Consider the following 20,583-nt stretch of genomic DNA (forward strand, 5'->3'; position numbering starts at 1 on the left):
ACACACACACACACACACACACACACACACACACACACACACACACACACACACACACACACACACACACACACACACACACACACACACACACACACACACACACACACACACACAATATCTTCTAATAATACTTTGGACCATTGCGGACTATTTAATGAACATACTATGTATTCTAATCTAGTAAAAATGGCTCCCATCTAGTAAAACTGCCCTCATACCATCTACCTAAGGAACTATAAATGTTTGAATACAGAAGCAATTACTTACAAACTTATATTCCAACGTCAGAGCAAAGTGATCAAAAAGGAAAAGGGAAAACACTTTTTTGTGAATATTATCTCAATGCAAACAGACCATTACCAAACGACTCTAGGGTGTGATCGGCCTTTCCCTTTCCTCAATGCGTCAGACTGTTGCCACTAGTGTGTGTGTACAAGGGCTCACCACGGCTCCTTCCGGCTCCTTCCGGCTCCTTCCCCTGCGCCAGCTACATCCCATTTACATTTTACATTTACATTTAGTCATTTAGCAGACGCTTTTGTCCAAAGCGACGTACAAGGGAGAGAATATTCAAGCTACGAGCAATAGAACCTGGTGTAACAATAAATAAATACTACTTTACATAAGAAATATAACAAAATGAAATAAAAAAGAAAAAAAGAAGTGCAGAAATGTAACTGCTGTAATTGCAAGTTACGCACTAGTCGAAGTGCCAGTTAGGACGGGAAGTGCTCTCTACATTACAGCAGCACAGAAGTATCAAAGCAGGAGGAGCTGGGCTTTTAGTCTCACTCTATATAAATAAATGCTATCAGAATCAGAATCAGAATCAGAATCAGAATAGTATTTATTGCCAAGTAGGTTTACACCTACCTGGAATTTGTTCTGATGTATAGGTGCATACAGTAAACATAAAAACATACAAACACAGTAAGTACTACACATAACATAAAAACACAGTAAGTACTACACAAACACAATAAGTACTACAATACAAAAGTAAATACAGTTTTATTATTATAATTATTATTACTCCTCTTTGACTTTCTCAACATGTGCTGCTGGCCTAAGCAGATCAGGAGCACCTTTTGAACACATTTTGTCCACAGATAATCCAGAGGACCTTCTCTTCTCTGAAGCATTAGTGAAACTATAGTAACCCATAATCTGCACATAGATGAAGAATGGAGACTGTGTATCGGGTCACACAAGAGCTGTCACAGGACATCTCCAGTCCAAAACAAGTTGGCCTTCACAGGCAGGGGCTTGGTTGCCTTGACAGCCCCCCTTGTTTTGTCTTTTTGACATGGCCAACTGAACCCCTCCCCTCCCCCCTCTCTCTGCTGCCCCTGTTCCTCCTCCTCCGTGGTCTGGAATATTAAGTTCTAACCCTATTTAACATTGCCGCCCACAAGTGCCATCAAGGGGGGATTCAGAAGAGAAAAAAAAAACACTTAATGTGCTCATGTATTTTCATTATATATGAGTATTTAGGGTTGACACTACTTCACCGGTGAAATGGCAATTGATTTATGGGAATCCATAGTTATTTAAGATGAACGTCGTGGACCTACATGGCATCTAGCAGGTCATGCATGGTCTGCTATGGTTATACTAAATACAAGAACCGGAGATCTCCTCACTACAAATTAAGCCAAATGTTTAATCTGGTTTTGCTGCAAAAAAAAAAAAATCTAAAATCTAAAATCAAAAAAATCTAAATGATACAAATAGAATGCATAAATAATTGTGTCTACTGTCTGATATTTTCATTTGATCATTTAACTTGTCAACAGGTAATCAGCAGAAAATGCACCGAAGCATTCAATACGGACATGAAGCTCCCTCAGCAACAGCATACTCGTATCATATGAGTATGCACTAAGAGACCTGTATACTGTACATTTATTGACCAGGATTTCTGAGTTTCTCTAAATCCGCAGACCTTTTTTTCCACTACTAGCACCATATTTATGTCCTTTACGAGGGCACTTCTGAAGATGAGGAGGGGTGACGGCAAGCCCTCAGGAGGAGGAGGAAGGAGAAGGAGAAGGAGCCCGTCGGCAGGAACAGGCGCACATTAAAAAAGGTGAGAATTTCAAATCCACCAGGAGCGTCCTTTTCCGGAGTTTTCCGGAGTTTACAGCATTGATGTCATGGCTGCCTGGGGAACATGTGTGTGTGTGAGTGTGTGTGTGTGTGTGTGTGGCAGGGGCTGAGGTAGACATGGGGAACATGTGTGTGTGTGTGTGTGTGTGTGTGTATGTGTGTGTGTGTGTGTGTGTGTGTGTGTGTGGCAGGGGCTGAGGTAGACATGGGGGGCATGTGTGTGTGTGTGTGTGTGTGTGTGTGTGTGTGTGTGTGTGTGTGTGTGTGGCTGAGGTAGACATGGGGAACATGTGTGTGTGTGTGTGTGTGTGTGTGGCTGAGGTAGACATGGGGAGCATGTGTGTGTGTGTGTGTGTGGCTGAGGTAGACATGTGTGTGTGTGTGTGTGTGTGTGTGTGTGGCTGAGGTAGACATGGGGAGCCTGCCAGATGGAGGTCCTTCTTTCAGCCCCTCTGAAAAGGCAGCTTAGCTCTGGTCCCTGTGGGCCTAGTCAATGTGTGTGTGTGTGTGTGTGTGTGAGGCAGGGGCCTATGTGAGCCCTGGTCCCTGTGGGCCGAGTCAATGTGTGTGTGTGTGTGTGTGTGTGTGCGGTGCATTTGCCTATGTGAGCTCTGGTCCCTGTGGGCCTAGTCAATGTGTGTGTGTGTGTGTGTGTGTGTGTGTGTGGGACTAGTCAATGTGTGTGTGTGTGTGTGTGTGTGTGTGTGTGTGTGTGTGTGGGCCTAGTCAATGTGTGTGTGTGTGTGTGTGTGGGCCTAGTCAATGTGTGTGTGTGTGTGTGTGTGTGTGTGTGTGTGTGTGTGTGTGTGTGTGTGTGTGGGACTAGTCAATGTGTGTGTGTGTGTGTGTGTGTGTGTGTGGGCCTAGTCAATGTGTGTGTGTGTGTGTGTGTGTGTGTGTGTGTGTGGGCCTAGTCAATGTGTGTGTGTGTGTGTGTGTGTGTGTGGGCCTAGTCAATGTGTGTGTGTGTGTGTGTGTGTGGGCCTAGTCAATCGGGCCTATGTGAGCCCTGGCTTTTCAAAGCCTTGGTAACTGCCACCATATGTGCCTGCTTAGCACCTCTAAAACAACTTAAACAACTACATTTCTATAACAACTTCTGAAATGCCAAAAAGGACAAATGCATACTGAGGGAGGCGATGCTTTTGTTTTTGCTCAAGACATTTGAACAAAGGTGTAACAAAGGTTTGCTAAACGATAGAAGCAAATCAGACATTGGCCACTCAGATGGTCGTGAAGGAACGGCCATGTTTGGCTACAAACACCAGTGCTCTCTGTAGACCCATGACTGGGGGGCTCCAACAGAAGGGATTTCCTAGGACTCCAGATGAAATGTAATCCCGTTATTCCACTCTGGTGTGTGTGTGTGTGTGTGTGTGTGTGGCTGAGGTAGACATGGGGAACATGTGTGTGTGTGTGTGTGTGTGTGTGTGATCAGTTATTCCACTCTGAATACTAATCAGAGGGATCAGGAGAGGAGTGTGAAGAGGTGTATATGTGTCTGCCCCTCTGGGCTGCATGAATCTGGGCTGTTTCTTTCAGTTAATAATTGCCATGTAATTATTATACACTATAATTATATACACAAGGACCACTTGAGCTCCTCCACGCTCCCACGCGAGTGTGTGTGCGAGCATGTGAGTGTGTGTGGGTGTGTGTGTGTGTGCACGTGTTTGTGTGTGTGTGTGTGAGTGGGCTCACTGGACACACAGGCATTAACATGGCCGTTACCAATGCTTTACAAATTCAAGTAAAAAGGAAGGCGGCAGAGACTATTTGTATGGTTTGCCCAAAAAAACCTTTAAGATCACAAAAATAGTCAGAAAGATTGGAAAAGAGAAAAACAGAGGAAAACTGAAACTGCAGAATGTATCTGCCGATACGAGTCCTACCAAATGCAAAGAATTGGGTTATTTCCCCTGCCTTGCCATTGTCAGTAAAGCAAATCAAATATTAAATATTGATCAAATACTTACCCCCTCAATTTTCCAAAAGATTTGACAGGTCAGCGGAAAGCAATAACCAGACATTTCACAAGAAGAAAATGGAAGATAAAACAAAAGAATTAAATTTATTTAGCATTTTGATTAGTAGAAAATTATTAGTCATAAATAATAAATTATGTTTAGAGCTCGTGTAAAAGAACATTGTATCACAATTGTTGTGTAAAAATGGTTTGAAACAACCAATAGTACTGAGCATAGGGCCTATGAAGTTAGTATGACCTATGAAACTACACATTAACACCAGTCTAGGCTGGAACATTGAGCGTTGGAGAATGATTTGATGCTAAAAGGATATCTGAGTATATACCACCGGTAGAACATAATAATTCCACCAATAAAAGATGGCATTTTCCAAGATCACATGTTGAGAACATGTTAATAATCAATCAAAAACTTGGTATTTTCTGACATCACCATCAGACCACGATCAGGATCACTTGTTTTTCCATCATGCAATATTCAAAACGCTGCAGTTGATAGATATTGGCAACAATCTAAATCTCATTTTCATAGTAATTACATGTGGCAATAATTTGCAAAGAAACAGTAACTGCAAAGTCTTCTATTTCATGTGATTTTTGAAATATACACAGACACACTTTTAAGACACATTTAATCTTCTTAAAAGGGAAACACTGATTTGGGTCAATCCCTGATTTTAAGAAAGAAGTTCTAAAACATTCTGATGTATTGTTTCACAGTTTCTTAAGTGTGATTTGATTTCTTACTTTTTAGGGCCTGCGAAAACACTTCCTGATTCTTGAAAATTTAAAAAATAATTTAAAAACTCTTAAAGCATTCATTAAGTACTCTGTAACTGACGACTACTCAAGAATGGCAGGACAAATGCCAGACTTTAGTTTAGGACCACGGGAACACACATTTACACGAGAGAGATTATGCAGGCCAACCCAAAAAAACGGCTCTGTTTGAAGTTTTGTGGACTTTGGATGAGACATTGGCTCTTGATCTGGGCTATTGTACGAGGAGAATTCCTCTTCTTAATCCCCTTTTCTCTTCTGTCACCTTCATGTTTGATCCACAGTGGCCGCCCGTTATCCAATTTAGACTGGGATCAGTGTGCTCCAGAGCCATGCAGGGGGCCTGCTTCCCCTCTCATCACTGACTCTAAAGCAGATTACACCGCTCTTGTTTGTTATTGTTTACACGTCTGATTTCCCTTATCTTATTCTTCTGAATCAGAATCAGAATCAGAATCAGAATCAGAATAGTATTTATTGCCAAGTAGGTTTACACCTACCTGGAATTTGTTCTGATGTATAGGTGCATACAGTAAACATAAAAACATACAAACACAGTAAGTACTACACATAACATAAAACATAAAAACACAGTAAGTACTACACAAACACAATAAGTACTACAATTCAATACAAAAACAGGGCAGGAGTGCAAAAGTGGATGTGCAATGTGCAGTGTGCAATGTAGTGTGTGTTAACATAACTGCATTGTACTTCAACAACATGCGTGATTGACTGGATGGACCTGACTACCCACCAACACACTAACAAAAACAAGGTAAGAGAGGTGAGAATACAGGACAATTCCAAACATCTACCAGGGCTACTTAAGGTATGTCTTAAGGTGACAGATATTTACAGCTTATGACATCTAGGAGTTTACCAAGTCTGTGTTTTTTATTGTTAAACTGCTTAAGCTACACATCAAAAGGAGAGGAAGATGGAGAGAACGTCACAGGGATGAAAGAAAGAAGCCACAGAGCGGAGGAAGAACAAAAGACTCAGTTTAGAAAGAAAACATCTACAGACGCAGACTTCTGCAGTATTACTTACAGTCACAAAGTCCTGAGGAGAGGGCAGGGAACAGAAGGAGAAGAGAACCTTGGTCATGTAATAAAGGGCAAACACCAGACAACCACAGACACCTGTTGAAATGTGATGAATGCCATACAGTAAACAGTTGTGTTGGCTGCAGTAGCCGTGCTGGACCTCATCATAATGTCACTACTCAAAAGGTACAGTCCGTTGGGGGGCACTGTGGCACAAACAGTAGATGGGAAACAAACATAGTGGCTCCGACAGAGCTGTAAACAATCCCAGCCAATCAACACAGTGCTTGAGGGACACGGAAGGGAAGGGTGTCATTTGATTGGCTGCTGAGCCCAAAATATCGACAACCTTTCAGGACACTGAAACCAAATGGCTGACTGCAACTTTAAGAGGACCTAACACTTTGCCAAAACATAAATCTACAATTGCTTTATGATTGAAATATGAATAGCTATCAATCAATGTGTCTTTGTTGGCACAGTACAAATACAGCTATATTAGGCAAACTGTCTAGTATGCATGGTGTTTTAGTCATTCCTGTGAATATTAATGGAGGCTCAGTAGGGAGTTCTCAGGAGCATCTCCATCTCATAAAATCACTTCTGCTGTTGGCACCAGGGTCATATACAGTAGGGGCTCAAGATGATAATGTGGTCTAAATGGCTAAAACCACTCACACCAATTGATTTCACAAGGGCACAATTCTGCCATCTCAAACTAAAGATGTACATTCTTGATGTGGGTATGCATACGCATTGAAGTGAGACCACATGCTGTTACTCTGTCCTCATCATTTATCCAGAATCTTTAGAAATGTGGCTTTTAAACGTGCAGATAAACTATTGGTGTCAGACACTACACCAAACACACACTTTAATTTTCTCTGGTCGCCACTCTAAGTCTCTGGATACTTACTTAAACTGGAGTTCATTCTGCATGTGTAACATGAGTCTTCTGTTTGTGTCCTTCTGAGGCTAGAGCTACTATGAGCTGATATGGTTTGGGGTCTGTACCGTAGATCAAACTAGAGAGGAATAGTGGGGAGCAGTGGCTATTGTTCCTTTGGTGGTTAATCATGATAGCGGAGGTAGCACTGATAGCATTCGCAGCAATAGCAGCAGCCACAGTGGTGATACTCGTCAGTGGCTGGAAAACGCGCTCCAGGCAGTAACAGTGACAGCCGCTCCCTGTCGACCCCACCCCACTGATCCTGCAAATTCAGTAAACTTCATGGAAATTTAATAAGAGCTGCTGCTGCTCTGTGCCTCACTCCTGCAGAGCCACAGCCTGCTGCTGCTGGGAACATATGTGACGGTTTAGAAACAGACTAATGTCGAACGCTCTTTTGCCCCCTTCCTTTTGGCATTCTTCTCTCCTCTGGGAGGTACCTTTTGCCGGGGTCTGCGAGGCTCAGGAGCCTGGGGGCGTCTGAAGTCTAAGCAAATCCAACAGTATCGAAATCCAAAAGGGTAAACGACATCCGACTTCAAGTTTGACTCGCATCCATGAAAGGAACCTGTGTTGACTGCTGTCAACACTCACAGAATGAATAGCTTCCTGGGTCAATGTTTTAGGAGGCAGGAAGGCCCTGAAGCATGGTAGTCTGGCAAACATGTCTTGGCGTTAACATGTAGGTTTGTCTTTTTCACTTCACCATCTGTAACTTAAAATAACAAAACAAGCCACTGAAGGTATCACTACAGTCACAACATGGGCTCGGTTTCACAGACCTCCACTAACTCCAAAGCTTGTATATCACCACCTGTGAATGTAATGCGATGTGAGGTGCTCTGCCGAAAAAAAAAGAAAATGGGTCTATTGCTTGGTAGCATAGTCACCTGATGTCCAAGGCTTGATGATTGCTAAAACATGTATAGTTAACTGTGTCCTTGAGCAGATATACAGTAAGTTGGATGTGTTGGGTCTATCACTGGGTCTAACACCGACAACAACACAACTAGCACTGGTAAAAGTTGGATATGGGATATTATCTCATATTTGTTAAGCAACCTACTAAAACGGTGCCCTGATGATTTTTTGCAATATATTCAGCAGACTCTGTGCTGGGAAAGTTGTTCATTCACAAAATGACATATTGAATCACATGACCATGTATCACTAAAATGAAAATGACAAATTCAGTTATACACAGGAAAAGATTTCCTGTGCTATTCGTTGGGGACTTCCCATAGCAGCCAGTCCCATCACTGTCACATGCAAGTACTCATACCCACCCACCTAACCAATATAAGAACTGGCCCACAACAGATCCTGAGCAGCAGGATACAACAGCAACGCACAACTGGCTGCTGACAGCCTCAGCATGAGCCGTATGTTGTCCCCAGGATCCGTAAAGGCCCTCCTTCACACTACACCACGCATCTGTCTGTAGTCTGTAGCCCACCACTGCACCTCCAGAAGGCTCAACAGTGCTGTCTAGCGTTCCAGACGCACCCCCTCCATACCCATGATGGGTGAGAGTACATGCCACTACCAGAGACAACCACAGATACACTAGAAGATAGACCATGACAGGATTTCACATAGCTCAGTGTTAATTCAGGTTCATTCACGACCCTGAGTAGTCTGTGAATGCCTCAGCACTGACTCGCCACTGACTTACCATTGAAGCAGTGTTCTTGACTACTGGATCCCTGGTTCTTTCATACAACGCTACATTATTTAGACAACACAGCACCCCAAGCCTTTTCCTAACTGCCTTATTCATTCTGAAATAGCAACTTCACACCTTACGTGTGGCCAAAGCCCAAACTGCAAGCATCGCAATTTCAGTTTACCAGGCAAGAAGGTCTTATCAATAGAACTGATAGCTTTAACAATGAATTCTCTAAACTCTGAAACCTGTCTTTGGTCACTCAATGTGGAATAGTACCACCTGCCTGAACTCTTCACAGGTTTTTCTACAAAAGAAGAAAGGACCTCACCATCAATATAAAACCTCTCTTCCACTAGTTTTCCCTTGCTGATACTTCTACATTTGTTAGGTTAGGTGATGCTGCTATTATGGAAGGTAGTTATATACTAAAACATCCCTTAAAAAGCTATAAAGCTAAAAAAAAAAAAACATGCATACCTAGCTGTGCAATTCACCACCCTTTATTGTAGCTAAATAGAATATTGTGTTGTTCATTTCAAGATCGTGTCTACTATGTTACTAATAGTTAGCTGTGTCACAACCGGATCCGTTGCCTGGTAACAATCGGACTGTAGAGGGTTTATCGCTAAAACATTTAGCATTTTAAAACAAAAAAGACCACAGAAATGTATGGTTTACTATACTGTTGTAAGTTTTTTTTGAAGCCCTATAGTTTCATAATCTTGTTTTACTCATGCAATAGGCTACGAAACAAGGCTGTATCAAAACAACGACATCAAACTAAATATATACTATACAAAGCTGTTTATTGGTCAATAGCAGCAAATGTAATTTGTGCAAACAGAAATTCCACAGCCACTTAACCTCAATGCTGGAAACCTGAAAACAGGTTATGTCAAACACATCCACACATACCAAGGCCTGCAATACGAGCCGAGAAGGTCTTGGTCTATAACATTTCTGATTGATTACAACTCGGGGTGTCCCCGACTATGTAGTTAACATCAGTTAATCTGCTAGCTACCAAAAGAACCACCAACAAACTGCATTAGGCTACCACATACAACCATGCTGATGGAACCATGAAACTGGCATCACAAAACACTCCACAGCCATGCTCTGTAGTTTTGCTCTGCCAGGTAAAAAAGCCTGCCCACTGTCATCTCTCTGCCATGATAATGTTAGCCATTTTCAACAGAATGATAGCTAGGCGAGGAGCTCTGTACATAGCTTCGGGTACAGGTACATCTCCTCGGCATCAGCTCCTGATGTCTTACTACGTTGGCTACGTAACCTCCCAGGTTGGCATCTTTCCATGTCAGTGGGAGTCCAGCTTCTGTAAGGTTCATTCAAGACAGAGTCCAGAACGATGCTTTTTGTCTTCTGTTTCTATTACAAGTTCTAACTTCAGGGACATTCTCAAAGAGAGAACACCATTGCTAAAAACTGTTTACAAGTCTCCAGTGTTCGTCACACAAGTACATTTACAGGAAATTGAATATGTTCAAGTACTAGCAACAAGTTATTCCTGTATCTAAGTAACCACATAACTAATGCTACTTATCTGTTTAGAAATGTCTCTTGTTTTACGTATTCCATTCACATGATTAGGCCCTGCCCTACTCCAGGGCCAAACTGAGGCCGTCTGCCCCATGAACACAGAAAGTCTGAGGCCTTTGCCCAAACACCAGGGTTTTACCCCACAGTGGAAAAGCACCATCAGTTAGCTAGCTGTTCTTAATCTTTTGTTCTCCACAGCGTAACAATCAGGTATTCATCTAAGCCAGTGTTTCCCAAACTTTTTTCGGGTCCCGTACCCCTTCAGACATTCAGACATTCAATCTCCAGCTCCGTTTGGGAACCACTGATCTAAGCCGTGGTATAATTCAGTGGGGTGGGTTTAGGAGATCCCCATGGCTGTGATGCGGCCACAGGCTTGAGGCCAGAGGCAGAGTGCCACAGGTCATCACAACCGTGGAACACCTGGAAAAGGATGAACTACCTTCCCTCTTCCCATTGCTCTCTTTCCTCAGCATCAAACTAGATTTAACACTTAAATTGTACCATTGTAAAATGTAAAGGATATGCCCACTTATAGAAGACCTCGACCAGAACTAAATGTCATATCATATAAAAACAATAATAATACTGGTCATCCTGATAACCAGTGTCTTTTTTTTGCTATTGTTTACTTCATTTTCAAGCCGTCTGGCTAAAAATTACTTCTGTTTGTTTACATTTACATTTAGTCATTTAGCAGACGCTTTTGTCCAAAGCGACGTACAAGGGAGAGAACAGTCAAGCAAAGAGCAATAAAAATATGGTGTAACAATAAATACTACTTTACATAAGAAAATAGAAAAACGACTTAGAAAGAAAAATAAGTGCAGGAATGTAACTGCTGAAGTGCAAGTTAAGCACTAGTCAAGGTGCCAGTTTAGGAAGGGGGGTGCTCTCTGAAGAGTTGGGTCTTCAAAAGCTTCTTGAAGGTAGAGAGGGACGCCCCTGCTCTGGTAGTACTAGGCAGTTTGTTCGTTTGTGTAATTGTGATTGAAGTCTATAGTCATGATGTTTAAATGTTTTACTGGGGATTTACAATACTATGTTATACATCTGTTTGAGGCCTTACCTTCCTAGAGGCCAGTGTTGGGTCCTGCAGCAGGAGATGGCGGAGGGCAGGAGCGTCTCCCAACGCTGCACACCGCAGCCAGTCCCTTTCTAACGGATCCATCTGGAGTCGCTGGAACAGAGACTAGAGAGAGAGAGAGAGAGAGAGAGAGAGAAAAAGAGAGAGAGAGAGAGAGAGAGAGAAACAGTGTCTAAGCCAGAGGCATATATCATACATTGTTTACATCACACATCCATTTTGGTGAAGTGTGAACATTGTCAGGTCCTGAGGGCATATCCTCGTAATGTCGAGTCTCTCTGGTTCTCTGCTGCTGGTCTCTGCAGCAGCTGAGATTTTCTCATTGAGACCCTTGAGTTAGGAGAATCTCATTTCATTACCTCGTTCACTCTATAGCTATCCCGCCTTCTAATTCCATCAACTCCATCATATGTGCATCTCTACTGTTATACACACATACCCATTTTTCTGCTGTAAACATGAATACATTTGTATGCTTGTGAAGATGCTTCTAAGGGAATTGGGAGAACTTATGCAAAAGAAAAATATATTTCGCATTTGATTTTGCTGGGCAAACTGTGACACAAAGCGGGAACTTAAATTAGATGACAGACGTTGTCAACAGACAGGATTTTTAGACATTTCCCACCGAAAATATTTTTTATAAAAGACATGTTATGTCAGCATGGTCTGGTTCATCAGGTTTTCAACGGGAAAATGTCAGAATACCTGACCCGATGTCTTCAGATAGGCTAGCTCGGAAGCTAGGAAACATACACTCCACAGATAACTTACATTTCTCACTTTGTGTCTTTGTAGCCAACATGTAAACCAGCTAACTAGGCACCAAGTATCAGACTACATGTGGCTCCTTGCACCATTCAATACTATCAAGTAGATTAGGCCATAATGCATCAAGGGGGGAGAAAACCATACTGAATATTTTCAACACAACAATTATTTTGTTTATATATGTTTAAAGGCAAAATACATAATCGTGTTTTTTGTTTTATTTAGTCATAGCTGGGATAAATTGTACCACTTAATTATTTAGGCAAGTGGGGATATGTTATCTTGTGTTGTTTGCCAATTCTGTTCCTACCCCAAATCCATCCTAAATATACATAGTATACTAATAGTGCGGCCTTTCAGCAGTCTTATCAATGTTCCATTGTGGTTTGGGTCAATACATTGCTGTATTTCAGGGTATTGGTTATAGTCTGTTATAGAGTGTTTTTCCTGAGTGGTATCCGTAGCTTTTTAATTACATTACACCACCAAAACTTTTTTGTTTTCGACTTCATTCTTTTGGAACCTGCACCAGATAAGGCAACATGTTCTGTTGCACCATGGTATACAGTAGATGCCATTCTGTTAGTCATAACTGAAGCTATCGCTTTGCGCTCGGTTTCAGGTGGTTGATAAACGCATATATTTGCAGGTCAGGCGGTGCTGATTGCCTCTTGTAATGGGTTGGTTGGGTGCGGGTATTAAAACCCCCTGATCCGCCCATCACTGCTAAGGTCATTACTGAACCCATTCCCTGCCATTAGCTGCAACAGAAACAGACTAAAAGAGGGATCTGTGACCCAGAACTTCCTAAAAAAGACCGAAAAGGGACGTAACAACTCACGAAAGGACACTGGACACAACACTGGGATCATTTCATGGGAACCCTTATGAATACAGTACTGTATATCACATCATTGATCATTCTCATTTAAGGTTCATGGCCTGAACACCTAAAAAACCCGATCTTAATGGGAGTGTGTGTCATTGCTGCTGTTCAAACCCAGTCTCCGTCACTAACTCAATAAGCTGTGTGTGACTTATGTTATGCCCTTGGGAGGCAATGACGGTGCACATATGTAACTGATAACATGGAAGGAATGCATAACAAATCAATCCAATAATTAGGCTTCTACAGTACAGGGGGTTTGAATGCCAAGCAGAATGGTATGGGAGAACATTTACATTTACATTTAGTCATTTAGCAGACGCTTTTGTCCAAAGCGACGTACAAGGGAGAGAATAGTCAAGCTACGAGCAATAGAACCTGGTGTAACAATAAATAAATACTACTTTACATAAGAAATATAACAAAATGAAATAAAAAAAAATTTAAAAAAAAAGAAGTGCAGAAATGTAACTGCTGTAATTGCAAGTTACGCACTAGTCGAAGGAAGGATGGAGCAGGGCGAGACTGTAGGCACATCTCCAGGGAGGAGACAGAGTTTCAGTCCTGTGGTCTTGCCCTCCTCTGACCTCCACTATGTTAAAGACACCATGCCGAATGGAGGGAGGCAAGATGGAAGGAGTGGGGCTGGTTGACCTTTGACTCTTAAAATGTCAAGTCTGTCTGAAGTCAGTAGCTGGAGACTTCAGCTGTACATTGACATGGGATCCCTTTTCTTTGAGAAAACAAACTAGAAGCATGTAATCGCAAACAGGTTGCACTGAGGAAAATGCTGTATCTTGAAATGTATACTTTAAAAGTAACAAAAAGTACAAAGAATACTGCATTTGAAACTTTTGAAATTTAAGAAATGGTTTGCAAATTCAAAGTGCATGGACTCGTGTCCTTGAATCATCCCGAGATGGACTATGGAACTAAACCGTTTCCCTTAACAGGGCTCTGCTTTAATCAATGACATGCTAGGTCATCGTCATGACGGCAGAGTTCACACCCCTGTTAACAGTGCAGGTGAATGATGAACTGTGGAGAGAGGTGTTAGCACGATGTTAATTAAAAAGCTTGTTCATTAACCAAGGGAGCTGTCTTTCACAAACATGCTGAGGGGAAAAGACAAGGACAAACAAGTTTTCAAAATGCAATTCCTGTCCTATCCTATCAACTCCCCCTATCAACTATTCTTGACACTAGCAGATTATTTGTCTTGATTAACAATTTATTTTGTCTTGATAGTCTTGTAAGGGATTGTACAAGCAAAGCAGTCCTGGTTACATTTGTTTTTATTTCTATAAACTTTATTTAACCATATGGAAATCTGGGATTGAAAGTATTTTGTCCTGGCAAAGGCAAGCAACTACACATACACATTATATACATTATTATTATTATTATTATTATTATTGTGACATTTCTTTGTTAATAACTGGTTAGATTCATACTGACAACGTTATAGTATAAACATACATTTGCAGAGGTCATACAGAAAAGAACAGCCTTTTCAAAAAGAAAGGGATAGTTTATGTAACCAGGATTTGTACACTCCATTGTAATCCACTGTCTGTGATACTCATGATTATCGAGCACTTCAATGTTAACTTACCGTGACAGAAGATGCAGTGACACTCCGAGTATCATCCTCCAGACACTCCTGTTCATCACTCTACAACACAGAAAATGCCAATATTGATCAAAGATATAGTCAAGTCAAAGTCAAGTCAAAGTGTTTATTGTCGCATACACCAAATTTCTTCAGCGCAGCGAAATTCTTATGACTTGGCAGCCAACATCTACGCAGTAGACGGCATACAACAGGTAACACAAATAACATATACCAAAATAACATATACCAGAAATAACATATAACATACAACATACAACATACAACATACAACATATAATACTACATGTGAATAAAGAGGACTGTAAAGATGAGCTTTGGGTATGGCGGTGTAGGACCCTGGTGCGGTAAGAACACCTCAGGCGTAGCCAGCATAACACAAAGGCAATTTGTACGCTTGTGGTCTAGCGGAAAGGAAATCAATACAAATTATACATTGGTTTGCATAAATCAGACAAATGCTTAAAGGGGACAGATTATGAAACTTTCACTTATTTAGTGCTTCTTCTACACACAGATTTGGGTATTTGGCATACCTACCAAAAAAACGTGGAAAAAGACAACCCGTGTTTTTTTGACTGTAGTGGGAAGGGGTTAGCAACATTAGCATGTGGTAGTGGGAAGGGGTTAGCAACATTAGCATGTTGTAGTGGGAAGGGGTTAGCATTAGCAACATTAGCATGTGGTAGTGGGAAGGGGTTAGCAACATTAGCATGTGGTAGTGGGAAGGGGTTAGCAACATTAGCATGTTGTAGTGGGAAGTGGGGGGCGCTGTCGCTACACGATGGTAGTCCTTTGGGGGATCGTAGTCCCTCACATTGCGCATGCGTCATTTTGCGACACTGTCGACTGCTGTCGACAGCGAAGCCGCGCGCGCATGCGTCACAACGACAGATCCGTTTTCAATCATGGAGAAAAGCGACGAAAGCCAGTTTTTTGAAAACATGACCATTTATTTAAAAACAAAGAAGATGTCACAGTGGACAAAACAGATGAGGTGGAGGATCAAAAAGTCTCTCCCCAGTTTTGTTTCATATGTTGACGTAGAGCCTTATGCTGTTAGCCGTTTACAACATAATTAAATATAACATTAAATATACCCACCTTATGCGTTAAGACAAGCCCCATATGTTGACGTTTAAACCGTTTACAACATTATTAAATATTACGTTAAATAAACCTGCATTATGCGTTAAGACAAGCCAGATATGTTGATGTTGATGTTGAGCCTTATGCCGTAAACCGTTTGTGTCTGAGCATGCGCAATGTGAGGGACTACGATCCCCCAAAGGACTACCATTGTGTAGCAACAGGCGCATTAGCATGCAGTGTTCTACTGTGTTCTACATTGATTATCTTGAGTATTGAGTATCTTTTCTCTGTTGGCTGTGTCTGTTATGGTGAACCCTTAGGCTAGCCTATTTGATGTATTTCTTACTTGTACAGTAAAGGGGTTTGGATGTCTATGGAGTGTAATTTGTGTCAGAATTTACGTTTGCATATGTTGTTATGCTATGTTGGCTACCACGAACAGCATGAAGATTGACTTTAAAGCGCCATGACTCTGAATGTAGCCATGCAAGGGCTGTGGATGAATCACATACCAACTTCACATCATTAACAGTTGGCCTCAAATGCATTTGAAGTAGTCAGAAATACAACTAGTATCATCTCCACATGCTAACAAATGCAAACAAACCAACACCATCAACGTTACTACAGTATGGAATTTGTTCATATGTTCATCCAACAAAGAAAATAAAACAGTAATGCACAAACTTATATCTAATGTTCAATTAAAATCAGATCTTTCAGTTAGTCGGCAGAGAAAGATATCCTTTTGAGAAATTTAGAAACAAAGATGTTAGCGTGTGTGTGTTATGTGTTATGTCATATATGTATGGTTAAAATGACAATACACCATCAAACAGCATCAAGTTCACCACAAAGCAATTCTGCTTAGCGCACCCAAATTAATAACAAATAAATTAAATTAAATTTAAATTAAAATTTAAATAAATGTATTTATTTGGGCTAGTCTTAGTCATTTAGGGCAATCATAATGTGAAGAAGGCTTTCCCTAAGGGATACCAGGGATTTAGAATTGTGCTGGGCCTGTGGAGCAGTGTATGGTTCAGTTCGAGCCCCTTTGTTTGTGTCCGATTTACAACGCCTGAAATGTGTACGAACACAAGAGTTTAGTTCGAGCCACTTTGTTTGTGTCTGATTTACAACGCCTGAAATGTGTACGAACACCAGAGTTTAGTTTGAGCCACTTTGTTTGTGTCTGATTTACAACGCCTGAAATGTGTACGAACACCAGATAAATTAGGCTTAAGCTTGTGGACTCAACCTTTAAGAAACAATTATGTTTTCAACACAAATATTAGTAATACCTACAGTTCAGACTTTTATCAATTCATTTTTTTAATAAATGACCATTCTTTCAGACATTGGTCTTTTTTAGTATGGTTTTACCAAAGGGTTCCAAAGGAATAGGTCTTCAGGGTAAACAGGGCAGTCAGTAAGTCTTTATCATGTGGAGAGAATGTTAAGCAATCTGATTCTTGTTAAAGATGTTGCACCCATGCTCCCAATCGAAACTGTTCTTGATTTGGAATGACCCAGCTTACTTCTCGGTGAAACCAGATTATTGGGGAAGGGTGTAATAATGTGGCAGGTCTCACAACACTGCCTTACTCCTCACACTTGCCAAATTTAGATCTCCGGATTTTGGGGGATTTGCAGACTCATGGACATGTTCTTGTGAAGTCCTACAGAACTCAATGCTAATTAATCAGCATTTGGTGGCAATTATCTACAGTTGTTGTACAATTGTTGATGTGGTTGTTATGCCTTCTGTGTCGTACACTGATGTGAATGTCAAAGAATTTAGGATTTAGGTAATGAGAAAGATTTGGATGAAACACAGGTTTCTAAATATGAATTTGTGTGATGTGCAAAATAAATACACTGTACGCATAACAAAAGATCCATCTTCATGAAAGACAGATTTTTAGAAAGGATGGAACATGAGGTTGAAATTCTCTCTCACTATCACAACATCAGGCACAATGTGTGACATACCTGCTTTATTAGCTAGAGTAAAGTGAGGGCAACTCACCCTCCTTGAGATGGCAGCTTCACTTGCCAAGGACACTGTGTCGCTGCGCAGAGACAGGAGGTCTGAACAGCTGAGATCTGCTCCATCATTATGACAGTGGCCGACGCTGGTGCGATCAGACAGAGTTTCTGTCTCTCTCCGCTGTCCCTCTGGGGTACCGGTGCCTGTGTTAAGCTCTGCTGCCTAAAAGCATGCAAAAGAGAAACATATAGCATGCAGGATTTTAGACTTAGGAGTAATTAAAAATTATGCCAACTATGTGTTACACTTGTACATTCAGTATGGTACAATTTCCCTCCAAATATCCTCAGCAAACAGGCAGAGCACAGAGATTACCTCAGTCAAAGCCATCCATTTCAGTCAAACCCTGCCTTTCAAATCTACTTTATATGCTGTAGGATCTCCACAAAAGAGAATGTTTACAATTCAAGGCTCATTTTGAAGGTGGATACTCACTCATACTTGAAAGTAAATGAAAAGCCTGCCATACTTGTTACGTGCAATTAATTCTCAACAAAAGACAGTAGCAGCAGTAGCAAACATTGCGTTGAGGCTTTAATTCTAGAGGAAACATTCTACAATCCCAATCCCCTTGGGCTCTCATTACTGAGAAGGCTCTGATGACATATTAAATGCTTGGACAAACACATCTCTTTTAAGCAAAGTACGGATTCAAATGCATAAAAGAGAATAAGTACACACTGGAGACAAAGCAATCAGTTCAATTCACTTAATTACATATAAGAAACAGTAGCACTGGTGCCCAAAATAATTATGGAACCAATTCATGCTCAGCCAATGCCCCTGAATCTAATCATCAAAGTTAAAGTGATTATGCAAATTGGTAATAGGCCACACTTGTGCAATTAGGTACGAGTTCAAATTGAGATCAAAATAAACCTTACAGCTCAAAGCTCCAGAAATCACTTGGGTAGACAACAAAAATCACACAGACAAGCAAATTGCTGTCATTGTTGTTCTTTAAAATCATCTTTTGCATATGCTAGTCTCCAGAAGCCGTTTGGTGACTGGGCCAAGAGCTGGAAGAACACTCCACCACAACTGATCCTTTGGTGTTCATTCAAGCTACGATTTGCTCTCCAGACCTGGTGACTCAGCTGATGATCCACTATGGCCTCAGACGTGACCCAGCAAGGCCCTTACAGTAGCAGCACTATCCAAACAAACAACAAAGAACTAGAACAATAACAAATAACACGCCACAGAACCGTATCATAGTCAAATAGAACAATAACAAATAACACGCCACAGAACCGTATCATGGTCAAAGAACTATGCTTTAACACGCCACAGAACCGTATCATGGTCAAAGAACTATGCTTTAACACGCCACAGGACCGGATCAGAGTGAAGCAGAACTATGCTTTAACACACCACAGGACCGGATCATAGTCAAATAGAACTATGCTTTAACACACCACAGAACCGTATCATAGTCAAATAGAACTATGCTTTAACACACCATAGGACCGTATCAGAGTGAAGCAGAACTATGCTTTAACACGCCACAGAACCGTATCATAGTCAAAGAACTATGCTTTAACACGCCACAGAACCGTATCATAGTCAAATAGAACTCTGCTTTAACACACCACAGAACCGTATCATAGTCAAATAGAACAATAGCAAATAACACACCATAGAACCGTATCATAGTCAAATAGAACTCTGCTTTAACACAAGAACCGTATCATAGTCCAATAGAACTATGCTTTAACACACCATAGAACCGTATCAGAGTGAAGTAGATGACACACGTATACTTGAAGCAGAAATCATGACAGTTACTGTGCTGATTACAGAATGATAATGACTTTCACATATCAAGTATTCTTAAATCTCAAGTTTGCTCTAATTTCAGTTTCTTACTAGTAGCGACAAGACAGCTCTCTGCCAATTCCCAAAGTAACACCACATCCCTCCATTAAAGCTGTTGTAAGCCATGGTGGCTAAACTATATGAAAATGAAAATATATTCAGACTTTGTAATCAGCAACTACATTTTCAACTAAGTTCAACTGTATTAATCAATCAGGAGATGGCCATCTCTGACCACTGATTCTGTTGTCTTCAAGCTGAATGTCAGGTGGGGATTCCTGACTTCAGTAACTGGAAATAGAGAACAAGAAATGCTAATATTGCTTACACTGGCAGAAGCCATTTTTGCAAAACAGAGAAAGTAGCTCACTGAATGTGGCTCACTTGGCAATACTTCAAATATGCCTCTCCTAATCAGTTTTGGAGATGACTTCTCAATGACATTTCGTTGCCTCTGTACCTGTACTCTGTGCAATGACAATAAATGTAATCCAATCCAATGACTCTTCAATGACTGAATACAAATTCTGTGCAACTAAAATGCATTGGTTGCTGTACTTGCTGTGTACAAAACCTAGGATTACGATACCTTGTTTAAATACACAGACATATCATTTAAAAAGTCTTAGGCCTTGTGAAGATTTTAGAAATATAATAATGTGCAGTACATGTCTGGTAAGACCTGCAAAGGGCTGCATGACCACTGAAACACTAGGCAGTATTGAAGTAGGCACAGCATTAAAGTATGCACATCATTGAAGTATGCACAGTATTAAAGTAGGCACAGCATTGAAGCAGCACAGCATTGAAGCAGCACAGCATTGAAGCAGCAGTGCCAGCACTCCCACTGCATGAGAAGGGCTTTATTTTTAGCGTGGGGGGGAGGGAAGGAGTGTAAAGGAGACAGGAGCACCTTTTGTCATCGTACCTCTCTGTATCTGTGACATATCAAAGGATAGAAACAACTCTGTGATTCCACACCACCCTGACAGCCAGGGAGGGAGTAGACACACACACACACACACACAATCCTGACAGGGTATGAATCAAGGGGGGCTTTAAAGCTGGTGAACTGTACTTCTTAAAGCACAAACACCAAATCTGAGCAGACACTCATTTATACATTTAGAAATGATT

At 41.1% G+C, this 20,583-nt stretch overlaps 1 protein-coding gene across 1 annotated transcript in view; it reads right to left on the bottom strand.

Moving 5' to 3' along the window:
• Positions 1 to 17,786, bottom strand: part of LOC105908727 (ankyrin repeat domain-containing protein SOWAHC) — a 35,013-nt gene extending 17,227 nt beyond the window's left edge. Inside the window, exons 1-3 of the mRNA XM_031563964.1 lie at positions 17,608 to 17,786; positions 14,466 to 14,525; positions 11,176 to 11,298 (exon numbers count right to left, since the gene is read on the bottom strand). Coding sequence (XP_031419824.1) covers positions 11,176 to 11,277 — 102 coding nt within the window. The 5' untranslated portion in view covers positions 11,278 to 11,298; positions 14,466 to 14,525; positions 17,608 to 17,786. The remainder of the gene's footprint in view (positions 1 to 11,175; positions 11,299 to 14,465; positions 14,526 to 17,607) is intronic.
• Positions 17,787 to 20,583: the final 2,797 nt, after the last annotated feature.

Source organism: Clupea harengus, chromosome 3, assembly GCF_900700415.2.
Source record: "Clupea harengus chromosome 3, Ch_v2.0.2, whole genome shotgun sequence".
Classification (NCBI taxonomy): Eukaryota; Metazoa; Chordata; class Actinopteri; order Clupeiformes; family Clupeidae; genus Clupea; species Clupea harengus.